Below are 12,370 nucleotides of genomic sequence, written 5' to 3'. Positions count from 1 at the left end.
AAAGAGGTTCTTTTGATGACTCGAACCATGGAAAAGGAGGGAGTTTTAAGTATGCGAAAATTTCAACGTCATATTTGTCCCATTAAGTTTATTGGTTGCTAATTTTCTGTTACACCATTGGTGAAACTTGGAAGGCTTAATTTGTTGATATCTTGATGCAAACTAGGAACTAGCCTTGAAAGACACTCTTGTGAAATTTATCGTGTATTTTTTTTAATTATGCATCATTTTTGTTAGTGCAAAATGTTGGCTTGCCTATTGCTCTGGTTTTTTCCTGTTCAATAAATACAATAGTCTGTCATTGTATACAATGGATCACTGTTATTAATAGGAAAACTACACAAACGATGGTTCTTGTTTATGTAGTTTCACTTACTGGGGTGTCTGCTCTTTCTTGTCATTCTTGCATGTTTTTATGAATCCTTCACCAACTTCTGCAACCATGCAGCCATTTGATTTATTTATTTCCATTTGCCTTGCAGTATGTGCTAGAAGAACTTAATGTGCGTTCTCTTGTACCATGCAATGATACCTTGAAGTATGCTTCTTTACGTGCCGAACCTGATTTTAGGTACGTTCATTGTTTCAAAACTTGTGAAAGGCAAGGTATTTGTGTTTTGTACCTTATCAAAAAGAAAAAGAAAAAGGTATTTGTGTTTTGTGCTTTTGTTTGACTTCCAATCTATTGTTTTCTTCTAGTGTATTAGGTAAGCGGCTTGGAAAATCTATGGGAGTAGTTGCCAAGGAAGTCAAAGCCATTTTTTTTTTTTTTTTTGCTAAAACAATATATCATCAATATCTTTGTAACAATTTGTTTGAGATTTATATTTAAATACTGGTCGTGTGTGTGTGTATGTTTTGCCTTGGCAACATTTGATTCTTGATGCTGTTGAATGGCTGGCAAAATAACAATAGTATCATTTAATACCTTGGAAATTTAATATGTTCCTTGGAAAAAGTGACCAATGGCTCAAAAATAATAACCTTGGTCTTACTATTGCTTTGATTTACACTAGCATAAATGGTGGAAACAATTTCATCAGAGATGCAATCTAACAAACATGGAAGGAGTTTGTGTGTATTTCCCTGGTCATCTTACTGGAAAGTAAGGTAAAATTATGTTTGAATTTCAATTTGAAGATTCCTTTAACTTAAATAAATGTTTGACCACAAGGCTTAACAAAGTATTTTTATAAGGGTTTTTATTTATTTATTTAGGGAAAGGATGATATGTATTGTTTGAGCAAGAAGCTTAACAAAGTATTGATTGTCTTTACAACTAACGTTACCTTATTTATTTTATTTATTTTAATTTTTTTTTTCAGTTAAAAAAAAAAAATTGGACTAACTTAAGGTTTAAGAAATATACAAGTGCTAAATGGGTAGTCCTAGCCACTTAGTAATGTTTAGGCAACAATAGTTTGATTTATAATGGAGATAACAATACTATTCCTGTCCCATTCAGTGGGGATGGACCACCTTGGGTTGGTCATGGCTCATTCATAGGAAAAAGTATCTTAGATCTCATACAACATGGGGTGGGTCCCACATGTGTGAGGGTGGTCTCATGAGATACATGGGTGGGTCCCATGTGTGAGAGGGTGGTCTTATGAGATTCTGACTCCATTCCTGGTGTCTTTCATTTTATTTAAGCAGTGATGGGCTGCAATTATGTTAACATATCAATTTTGTCACCTTATTAATTTTCAGGTTGTTCGGGATTTCAAACGTCCTGATGGAATGACAGAGTCGGAGATTGATGCGGCTGGAGATGGTATGGATTATTGACGATGTCTAATTTAATTTATCATGTGTCTATAGTGTTGTCTTCACATGGTCTGCATTCAATGGTTCAGGTGATGTTTTAGTGATTTTGGATTTACATGCGGATGAGTCATTGTATGAGGCTGGTGTTGCTCGTGAGGTAAATTCAAACCATTGTTATGCTTATACATGCTGTGTTTATCCATTCTATTCATGTAACTTACATCTATTTTTTGTCATGGAATATATAGTCAACACTGATAAGTATGGATAGGCAATGCCAATTAAGAAACAAAAAACTAGTATGTATGGGTCAACACTGATTAAAAAGAAAAACTAGCATGTATAGTCAACTTGTTTGTTATGTTATAATGACATGCATTTGTAAGTGTCCTTTTGACTATGATGTTGTTGAGGTGCTTTAAATTGTTTGTGTTGGTATTCATTGAAGTGCTTGTGTGTAATGTATTGTAATACTGAAGTGGAACGTTTCTGATGATTGAATTTATTAAAAATTGTCCATTGTAGATTGTGAATAGAATTCAAAAGTTACGGAAGAAAGCTGCATTGGAACCTACTGACATAGTTGAGGTTTACTTCAACTCATTGGATGAAGATAAATCACTCTCAGAGCGAGTTTTGAATTCACAGGTAATATTGTCTTGTATATATATGAGGGCTTTCTACTTGAACTGTTAGTGATATGGGTCCTTCTTTCATCTAGTTGTTGCTTGAGAGTTTATGTTTTTAACTTACCCAATAAAGTCTATTGTTCATTGGTTACCAGTTAAAAATTTGATATCGTCAAATTGCTAGAAATTGTGGAGGATTGAATTGCACTATGACAGCATGTGGAATGTCTGCTGTCCTAGTTGTGCACGTGACTCCCTCCTGATGCCTTCGTTGTACATGTGTATTAAAGAAGTGCCTCTCAATGTTTAGTTAAATGAGAATACTTTCCATGAATATTCTTATATGTCCCAGCTATTGGGAATTTCTATATCACCTGTTTCTTTAATTACTTTGACATTAATAATAGGTGTTAGCTTCTGTCTATGTTGCTCCCCACCCCTGCTTTTCTTATTTTTTCAAAGTTCAAACATTAGATTCCTTCCTTTTTAAAGGGATTTGATTGTTTTTTCCTTGCTTTGCGGCCAATGGTGTTTTCTACCAACTATTGTGTTATAAAAAAAAAGAGCTCACATGCTTCTTTGTGTGCTTGCATATCTTTTTTTTAAAATAATTTGTGCAAATATAAATCTTAATGGTCTCACACTTGTGTCATATCAACAAGTGTCTGACATGATTACCACTTACACCCCATATTCATAGCTCAATTGTTTAATTTAATTGCAGGATTCCTACATTGCAGATGCGATTGGTTCCCATTTGCTTCCTTCTGCCGTGAAGCCATCACATGCGGTAAGTTGCATAGAATAGGCACTGCTTGTTTTAGTTTGAAGAGTCCTGATATTCTTTCTTTGTTCTTTATGCTTTTAATCTTCTTTAAAAAAAACTTTTCTTTTTTGAGTATAGAATAGGCACTATTTTTTTACTGGAATAAACAATGAAAACCTGTTTCTGTTTTTGGATGAAATTATATGGTACGTACTCTTCCTCTTTGGTGAAAAAACAGATTGAAAGATTGGGAAATGCAACAATTAATGGGGAACTATACCTTCTCCTGTCTAGGTTTCTGATATAGTGGAAGGACATTGGTTAATTATGGATCTTGGATCACACTAGATGTAGATTGAGTTTTCTTAATCATCTTTTATTCTTTTGTGAACATGGTATATAAACAACATTGCTTCCTGATGGATCTGAGTTTAAGTTCCTAACATGGCATACTTGCGAATATATTAGAGCTTGGAGGTTCTAGATGTAAATATGAATAGTTAACTTCCATTCCATGGACTAATTGCCTCTAATGGTGTGCATAGCTTGTACCATGGATTAAATCTCCTGATTTGTCTTTCCTTTTCTGTTGAACATATAAGAATGTTTATGGGGAATAATGAGTGCACGGAGTCAAATCTTAAATGCAATTTAGCTTCTATATTTTCTTCTGACGGTGGTCCAGCATATGGTAAATTTGTATAAATTTGTTTCTCATGCATTGTGTAAATTGCAGGTCATTATTTGTGAGGAGAGTTTCCATGGGATTTCTGGAATGTCATTTGTCATCAGCTTGACAAGGCCTACACTAATGTTCAATTTAGATGCAATTCATAGACTAAATGCAGGTTTGTTACCTCTCTCTCTCTAAAAAGTAGAGCTAAAGCTCTCTAAAAAATAAAAATGGAGCCAAAAGAAAGAAAAATCCCCATGCACTTTTGAACTGCCCATGAATTTGTCTTTCTTTTTTGTTATCTTCTCTCTATAGAATGTTTTTCAATGGTTGCAGGAAATTCAAAATTTGCTCAAGGTCTTGAGACTTACTTGCTATCTAGGGATCATACAAATTTGAAGTCTGAGTTTCAACTTGGAAATGGAAAGGTCTGTTTGCGCTCTGTCAGCTTGCTTGCTTGAGTGACTATCCAAAGAAGTTTGTTTTGACTGAAACACTAGATATTAGTCTCGTGGTCCTTTCTTAATACCTCTGTTTTTTTTTTTTTTCCCTTCATTGAACGGTCTTTTTATTTTTATTTTTATTTTTATTTTTTTTTATTTTTAATTTAAATTTTATTTTTTATATTTTTCCCTTGTACTACGCTTTTTTGCCCAGGAAAAAAGTGACGTCACTTGCAGGCAGTTAAAATTATCATTTTTGTTGTTGTACATACACTGCATGTATTAAAGGAAACTAATGCCAGTTGGTCTTATGCTTTGTTTCAATCGCTTTGCTGCTCAGTGATTAATATTGTTTATAATGTTAACTACATTATACATGTACAACCAAAAAGAAAACTGGCCCTAATGATATTACTATTCGAAATTTCTATTTTATCTCTCATTCATCTTTAAGATGAAAAAGAACAATGTAGCTTAATAAAATAGGCCAAAAATTTGTTATAATCTTATTCATCAGAGTGAGTACTAATTTAAAATAGATTTATTTAAAAAAAATTAGAGGTTTCAGCATGGATTGTGCCATTATCATTCCCTTTAGCTTTAGGAAATCATGATTTATTTTTTTTCTCAGTATGTTGCACAATCAAGGGACCTTACCTAAATATAAGTTTCCCCCAATGGCTTTTCAACTAACATGGAGGAAAATAATTGATAAAAATACCTAAATGGATATCTTCTATGATATTATGGAGTTGTGTTGTTTGAATGGCACCAGGAAAGTATTAGTGGATTTCTACGTAAATGCCTCTGACTATCAAAGATACACTGTTAAAAATTTTGACACTTTTATTAAGTATGTCATATGTTCTATGAAGAAATTGCAGCTAAGCAGCTCTCTTTTTAAAAGCCCTTAAACAAAACCCCCCACAATCAAATACCATTAAACTCCATCTACTTCACCAGCCAGCCACATAGCCCACCTCTCTATATTCTCCAAATAGAGTTACATAGACTCTAACCTATTTAAAATTGACTTTAACTTGTTTAAAATTGACTCTGAGCCAGTAAAATTTATTAAATAAAAATTAATTACTGACTCAGCAGTTTTAAATATGTAAAAGTCTTTTAGTGGAAAAGTGATGTGGTTCCTCACGAGGATATTATAAATTCTTCTAAAAAAAGCTTTGTTACCAGAAAAAAAGGGGAAAAAAGATTACACATCACTGATTCATTAAAGGATTTACTCCACGATTAAACAATGCTACATTATTTTGGTTTAAAAAAGAAACTTCTATCAAGTCCGGATTTAAGCATGTCACTAATATTCATGGAAAACGTTTATCCCAACTTTTTTTTTTCTTTTTTATTTCATAAATATTCAATGGTGGGTCTTGTATTTAAATTTTTTATTCAAAAAAATAAAAATAAAACACTAACTAACTAATGTCCTTGTACCATACCTCCACTATCTTCTTTCTCCTCCATCTCTTAGAAATTTAAATTTAAATTTCAAACTCTAGTTCCAAGTTTCGACTAAGAACCCAAATATAATACTTTGAAGAATAGAGAAGAAAAAAAAAGTTGAATTGTACATATTTTTTAAAAGCAATCAAAGCAATATAAGTGTATACAACTTTAAATATCTAAATTTTAAAGAATAAAATTAGATATCTAAATTTAATGTAATTAGATTAATCACTTACTTGTTATAAAAAAAAAAAAAAAGATTAATCTCTTACTTTAATTGTTGGTAATTATGAATTGGTTATTTTTGTTTCAATATGAGATATATAGTTGCACGAAATAGAAATTATGGAAAATCATGAGTATAATAATGAGTCCAAGTCAAGTTCTAAAAGAATTGGTATACAATTGTTTTTGTTTTTGCCTTTTTAAAAATAATCTTTAAATCTTGCCTCTCTGATAACTTTCAAAATTATTGACTCTGCCACTCATTAACTAATAGCTTTCAATTTTTTTTTTTAAATAACCAAAAAAAGAAAAAGAAAAAAAGATGAGGGGTTTAATTCTATAATTAAGTAATGTAAAAATAAATATAAAAATTGTAAAATTACCTATATTTTTTCAATTATTTTCTCAATTTAAATTTATAAAGCTTGTTTTTATATTTATTTTTCCTTACTATTAACATATAGTCTAGCTTTAATTTTTTTTTTAAAGAAAAAAAAAAAAACGAGGAAATCATGATTTTATAATTAATTTATTTACTAACGTAAAAAAAAAAATACAAAAATTTTAGAATTACCTACATTTTTATTAGACATTTTATTCTGGGACCGACTTTGGTTAGTTTTAGCGTTTAGAAAAAGCAACGGCGGTTTTCCAAAATTAATTCTTATTAGCTATTTAAAAAGCAGAAATGGAGAGAGAGTTTTGATTTTCATTTTGCTGAAAAAGGGGGAAAAGGGTGCTAAAGGCGGGGATTTCAAATTTTTCAGGGAGGGGTATATTTGTCTTTTTAAGACGTTGCATGCTGATCTGTTTCTTTTAGACACGTGTCACTTTTTTTTATTGGGCGTAGATACACCAACTAGGTGCTGATGCTGATGTGGAGTTACCGAAACAGATTCTGATTACTTTGAGTTTGAAATATCCGACCGTTAACTCCAGCCCTAAAACCGACTAATATATATAGTCAGCGTTGAGAATAAGCATCAAATTACTCTCTCTGTTTGGCTCCGCTCAGTATGATCTGAAAGAAGAACACTTCTTGAAACTAATTTTTTTTTTTCCCTACCATTATCAGCAAAGTTACTATTTTCTATAATCCACTTCTTGTTTCTCTTCGAACCCACTACTCGATACAACTTTCTACCATTGTTGCACAGTCAATCGAAATTCAGAATCTTTTGGTTGTATCGTAGGAGGGATGAAGCGAACCAGAGAGGACTTCAGTGCGGGCGGTGAGGTTTATGCTGGTTACGGATCACCATCTTGGTGCAGAGGTCAATTGCTTGGCCGTGGAGGATTTGGGTCTGTTTTCATTGCGAAATTGAAGGAACCCTGTAGGAGATTTCCTTCAATCATGGCTGTAAAATCAGAAAACGCTGCTTCTGCGTCATCTTCACTCATGAAGGAAGAACTGGTTCTTCAGGCTTTAAGAGGGTGTCCTAATGTGGTTCAAAGCTTTGGATCAGACATCACAACTGACTGCTCTGGGGATTCCATCTACAACGTTTTTGTTGAGTTTGCTTCGGGAGGAAGCTTGTTTGATTTTATCAAGAAAACTGGTTCTGGTACTGGGTTGCCTGAGGTTCTAGTAAGGGATTGCACTCGGTCTATTCTGATTGGATTGAAGCAAGTGCATGACCATGGATTTGTTCACTGTGATATCAAGCCTCACAATGTCCTGTTAGTGCCTACAGTAGATGGGTATATTCCTAAAGTTGCAGACTTTGGGTTGGCAAAGAGGCACAATGTGAGAGATGGTAGTGGTGTCAGAGGCACACGGTTGCTCTTTTCTCCTGAGATGGTGGTTTTTGGAATTCAGGAAGCACCTTCAGATATTTGGGCACCTGGGTGTACTGTGCTGATGATGTTGACAGGAAAACCACCGTGGGCTTGTACATCTAAATCTGAACTTTTGACTCGGATTGCTACTGAAACACCGACGATTCCACACCATATTTCAAAAGCAGCCCAAAACTTCTTGAGTTGCTGCTTTGTGAGGCATTCTGCGAAGAGGTTGACGGCTACTGAGCTATTGAGTCACTTCTTTTTACTAGAATCAGGTGAGTGTAAAGAAGTATTCATTCAAGAATTGGCTGAAGTTCCAAAACAGAAGTATCTTGGAGTAAAGCCTCAATCACAGCATTGTCCTTCAGCTTTGCCGAGTTTTATACCTGTTCCTTCTTCATCATCTAAAGAGGAAAAGGACATCCCTGCTGCAGTGGAGAGAACATGTTACAAACATATCCATCCTTTGGCAATCAAGGGTTGCCAACCTCCCGTCACTTTTACTGTTTGTGCCAATTGAGACATAGCAAACATTTTGTTTGCATTTGTAAATCATTTTTTTTTCATTGTAATTGATTTTTTATTTTTTTGGTTTCAGAAGTTGAAAACTAATGAATCAGTAAATATAAATCATTTTGCATTTCTGGTTATTCACCATTTAATGTTTTTATGTGCTTTTGATTTTCATTGCTCATTTATATACTAGTAGAGGTAGATTCTAAATTTGGCAGTGCCCCTAGCCCTTAAGCAGGGTCACTGGGAGATGCAGCCTAAATAAATAGTAATCTACTTCAATGTAGCCTTGTTTGACTAGTGTTCTGTTTCTACTTCAATCGTAGTAATCCTGTTTCAATCTGTAGCTTACTGTGATATCAAAGATATTAGTAAAAGAAGATAAATTGATGGAGTAACAAAAATAAGAATATAATTGCTCTGGGGTTATCACTGTGCAAGCTAATACAAGGAAGAAGTCAGTTTTTCGGTTCAATTGTTTTAGTCCTTTTCATTTTGAGTGAACTAAGCATTCAAAATTCATAGATTTGAACAAATGGGCGAGTAGCAGTAGTGCTGGTACTAACAGATTAGAATAATAATAATAATAATAATAATAACAAGGCCTACAGGTTACCTTTGTTCTTTAAGGGTGGCTTAAATTTGGAAAATTCAGATATATCTACATGGATGCAATGAACAAGCACACAGGTTCTCAAAGATTCTGGTTATGAGATGTGTTACAGAAATAATACAACAATGTGGGAATAGAAACAATACACTTCTTGTTGATGGTTTATTCAGAACTTTTTATTTCTGTCTCATCAGGCTTGCAATCATTTTCAATCTTCTCCAGCAATTCACGAGCCATCTTCAATTTTCCACTCTTTTTAAATGCATGTTCAAAAGCATCCTTGACATAGACTGGTGGATAAAAACCATTTTCAAGCATTGATTTTAGCTTCTCATAAGCAGCCCCTAGTTCACCTGCTTTACAGAGCTTCTGCAAGATCTGAGAGTCCAATTTCCGCTCCAATTTGAATAACAAATCCAACTTTGCATTATCCTTCAAAAATTTATCCACTAAACTATATGTGTGAAAATGGGGAGATAAGCCCAATCCTAACATCTCAATCAATAAGCAATAAACATCTTCCCAATTCCTAGCTTCACCATAAGTAAGGATCAATGCCGAATAAGTAAAATTATCTGGAAGGAATCTCTTCTTATTCATAATCTCAAAAACCCTTTTAGCATCATCTAAATTCCCTAATTTGCATAGCATTGAAATAACAGAATTGCAAATAACCAACTTTGGCTTCATGCCCTGGGAGAGCATCCTCCCAAACAAATGGCTGGCTTCCTCTACCAATCGGTGTTCACACAATGCCTGTATGACAATAGAGTAACCTTCTTCCACACAACTTTGCTTCCTTCCCTCAACAAGTTTCAACAACTTAACAGCTTCTTCCATTTTACCCAATTGACAAAGCTCTGAAATTAGCTGCTTTATAACAAATGTACTAGGTAATAAACCCATCTCATGAACTGCCCAAAACACTGCAACTGCAGGCTGTACAGCATCACTGTCAGCACTCACATTCGGAACTAAAGTTGTAAAGGGTCTATGAGCATCTTTCACTCTACCTTTCTCAACAGCTCCTTCTTTTGCACTCAATGAACACAACTCCCCAATGAGAAACTAGCCCTACCCATTTCACCAAATACATCAAGTGCAGTCTCAAACCTACCAAATTTACATAAACCAACAAGAATATTACTATAAGAATACGTATCCGGAAATTTGATTCTCCTAAGAATCATTAATGCAAAATCAATTAGCTCCTCAGACCTTTCCTTCTTGCAAAGCACATAGAGCATATTATTGTATACAAGATTATCAGGTTTACACCTAAATTGTGATTCCATTTCCTGAAAAAAGCAAAGGGCTTCTCTAACTCTCCCTTGCCTACCTAAAAACCTAGTACAAATCGAAAATGTTCGACATGAAACTCAACCTTTATGTAAGAACACAGTTACCAAAAGACACTAGATATCAACAAATAGCTTCCTCGTACCTAAGAAATCAGCCATGTACTCAAAAACACAGTCATCAAACTGAAAACCCATTTGCATTCCAGCCCAAGCAAAGAATTCCAAGGTCTTAATCCTACCCAACTGCCTATAGTTCATCAGAATTTGAAGCACAAGATTAGAATTCAATTTTTCTTTAAAACCCTTTAACAAATCATCAATATTTGTGAGGTTGTTGTTATTGTTGTTGGTGGTGGTGGTACAATGAGTGAAGTAGGTCTTGTGGGAGTGGAGAAGTTAGGTTTGGGAATTGAAGAAAATGGAGAGGAATTGAGAAAGGGTGTGAGGGTTTTGAAGAGGTTTGAAGAAAGAGCGAGAGCTCCATGTTTAGTTCTAAAGATCATGCCTTGAATTTGGTTGAACTTGTGATAACGTCCTATCAATGCATCATTCTTCACAAGGGGATTTTTTTTTTCCTTCTTTTTTTCTTTTATCATTTTATAAAAAAATGGATATCCCTCCTCTCAAATTTAAAAAAAAAAAAAAATCAAATTGAACTTTTTTAATTAAAATAAAATATTTCCAAATTATTACTGAATGATTATTATTATTATTATTATTTGGTACTGAGATAAACAATAAAAAATTGGCACAACGTAGTAATTAAAATTATTTGATAAAATGCGTGTTTTTCTTAAACAATAAAATTACAGGCACTTGCAAAAAAAAAAAAAAAAAATTACAGGCATAATATTTTCACAATAGAACCTAAGCATCAAACAATTAATGGCATGTAAAAAAAAATTGACAATGATGGGACTATAGGAAAATCAATAACAACTTTTTACTTAGATTTTTTTCTTTTTGTAAATTTGTTGTAAAAATGTTTTCGTTGTGCCTATAACATTATTATTTTAAAATCAAGACATAATTTTAAGCTAGTCCAATATGTATATATATATATATATATATATATTTCAAAAAAGTGAGTAGAAATAATTCTAAGACCTCCACACTCCATCTGCTCAAAATCTCTGAATATGGTTGGTGCTTATGCGAGTGTGAGAGTATGTAGCGGAAATAATACCAATGGTAAATCGGGAGGGATGACGATGATTTCTTATAGGGATAAAAAATGATCCAATGGTAAATCGGGGTCACTGCGTCACTTAATATCAATAACACAAGCTCACAGTTCAACCAAAACAACCTAATTGTTGCCACCATGAAGCCTGAATCACCATGCCTACAAACTTCTTAAGACATAGCAAACTTTTTTTTTTTTTTTTTGCATTTGTAAATCATTTCGTTTCATTGTAATTGATTTTTTATTTTTTGGTTTCAGAAGTTGTATACTAATGAGTGAATAAATATAAAGCATTTTGCATTTCTGGTTCTTCAACATCTGTTTTTAAGTGCTTTTTATTTTCATTGTTCACTTATATACTAGTAGAGGTAGATTCTAAAAAATGGCAGTGTCCTTAGCCCTCAAGCACCGTATCTGGGAGATGCAGCATAAAGATATTAGTAATCTACTTCAATTGTAGCTTTGTTTAACTTGTGTTCTGTTTCTACTTCAATTGATGGTTAATTTAATGGCTGCCGGAAAGTTTTCGTGCAAGGAAGATATCAAAGTTTTTAGGTTTTGTTATTTTAGTCATTTTCATTTTGAGTGAGCTATGTATTCAACTCAAAGGCATCTAAGGTTGTTAGGTAGAGATTGATGTGGGCAATCCATGATGCTTGAAGGTCATAATTTCTATTACTTCTCATATGCCAATGAACTCTAGTGAAATGGCATCTCTTGCAGTGTAAGAGCAAGGTGAAGGTCACAATTTTGGATTTAAGACCCACCAACTGCGTGTACTCTTACCAATAAAAGATATAATTTTTCATGATTTTTTGAGTTGATTTTTATTATTACTAGTTGCGGCCCTGCACATTGCGCGTGATAATATTTTTAGGTGGTCTCATTAAATTTATTTTTATACAGTTTGGACTAATTTATTAAATAGTAATGTATTTCATAATCATATTTTCAGTTATTATAGAGACAATCACAAATGTAATATATATAATTTTTGCTATA

At 33.3% G+C, this 12,370-nt stretch overlaps 3 protein-coding genes and 1 pseudogene across 3 annotated transcripts in view; 3 read left to right on the top strand and 1 right to left on the bottom strand.

Annotated features, from left to right (window-relative positions):
- Nucleotides 1–12,370, top strand: part of LOC112038693 (isoleucine--tRNA ligase, cytoplasmic) — an 82,614-nt gene that overhangs the window by 19,177 nt on the left and 51,067 nt on the right. The window contains exons 20-21 of the mRNA XM_065783108.1: nucleotides 483–571; nucleotides 700–759. Of these exons, the coding sequence (XP_065639180.1) occupies nucleotides 483–571; nucleotides 700–759 (149 nt within the window). The remainder of the gene's footprint in view (nucleotides 1–482; nucleotides 572–699; nucleotides 760–12,370) is intronic.
- LOC136071602 (isoleucine--tRNA ligase, cytoplasmic-like) lies at nucleotides 1,657–4,486 on the top strand. Its single transcript, XM_065783144.1, has 6 exons — nucleotides 1,657–1,774; nucleotides 1,857–1,924; nucleotides 2,293–2,415; nucleotides 3,121–3,186; nucleotides 3,899–4,010; nucleotides 4,172–4,486. Exons 1-6 carry the CDS (start codon nucleotides 1,672–1,674, stop codon nucleotides 4,294–4,296), a joined length of 597 nt encoding a protein of 198 aa, XP_065639216.1. The 5' UTR covers nucleotides 1,657–1,671; the 3' UTR covers nucleotides 4,297–4,486.
- On the top strand, nucleotides 7,046–8,344 carry LOC112038739 (mitogen-activated protein kinase kinase kinase 20). The gene has a single exon (XM_024071586.2). It carries the CDS (start codon nucleotides 7,169–7,171, stop codon nucleotides 8,273–8,275), a length of 1,107 nt encoding a protein of 368 aa, XP_023927354.2. The 5' UTR covers nucleotides 7,046–7,168; the 3' UTR covers nucleotides 8,276–8,344.
- LOC111999903 (pentatricopeptide repeat-containing protein At1g09900-like) lies at nucleotides 8,933–10,578 on the bottom strand (annotated as a pseudogene).

The sequence above is a fragment of the Quercus suber genome, unplaced genomic scaffold (genome assembly GCF_002906115.3).
Source record: "Quercus suber isolate HL8 unplaced genomic scaffold, Cork oak 2.0 scaffold_329, whole genome shotgun sequence".
Lineage (NCBI taxonomy): Eukaryota > Viridiplantae > Streptophyta > Magnoliopsida > Fagales > Fagaceae > Quercus > Quercus suber.
Note: the sequence above shows the minus strand (reverse complement) of the source record. Positions and strands in the feature narration are given on the sequence as shown.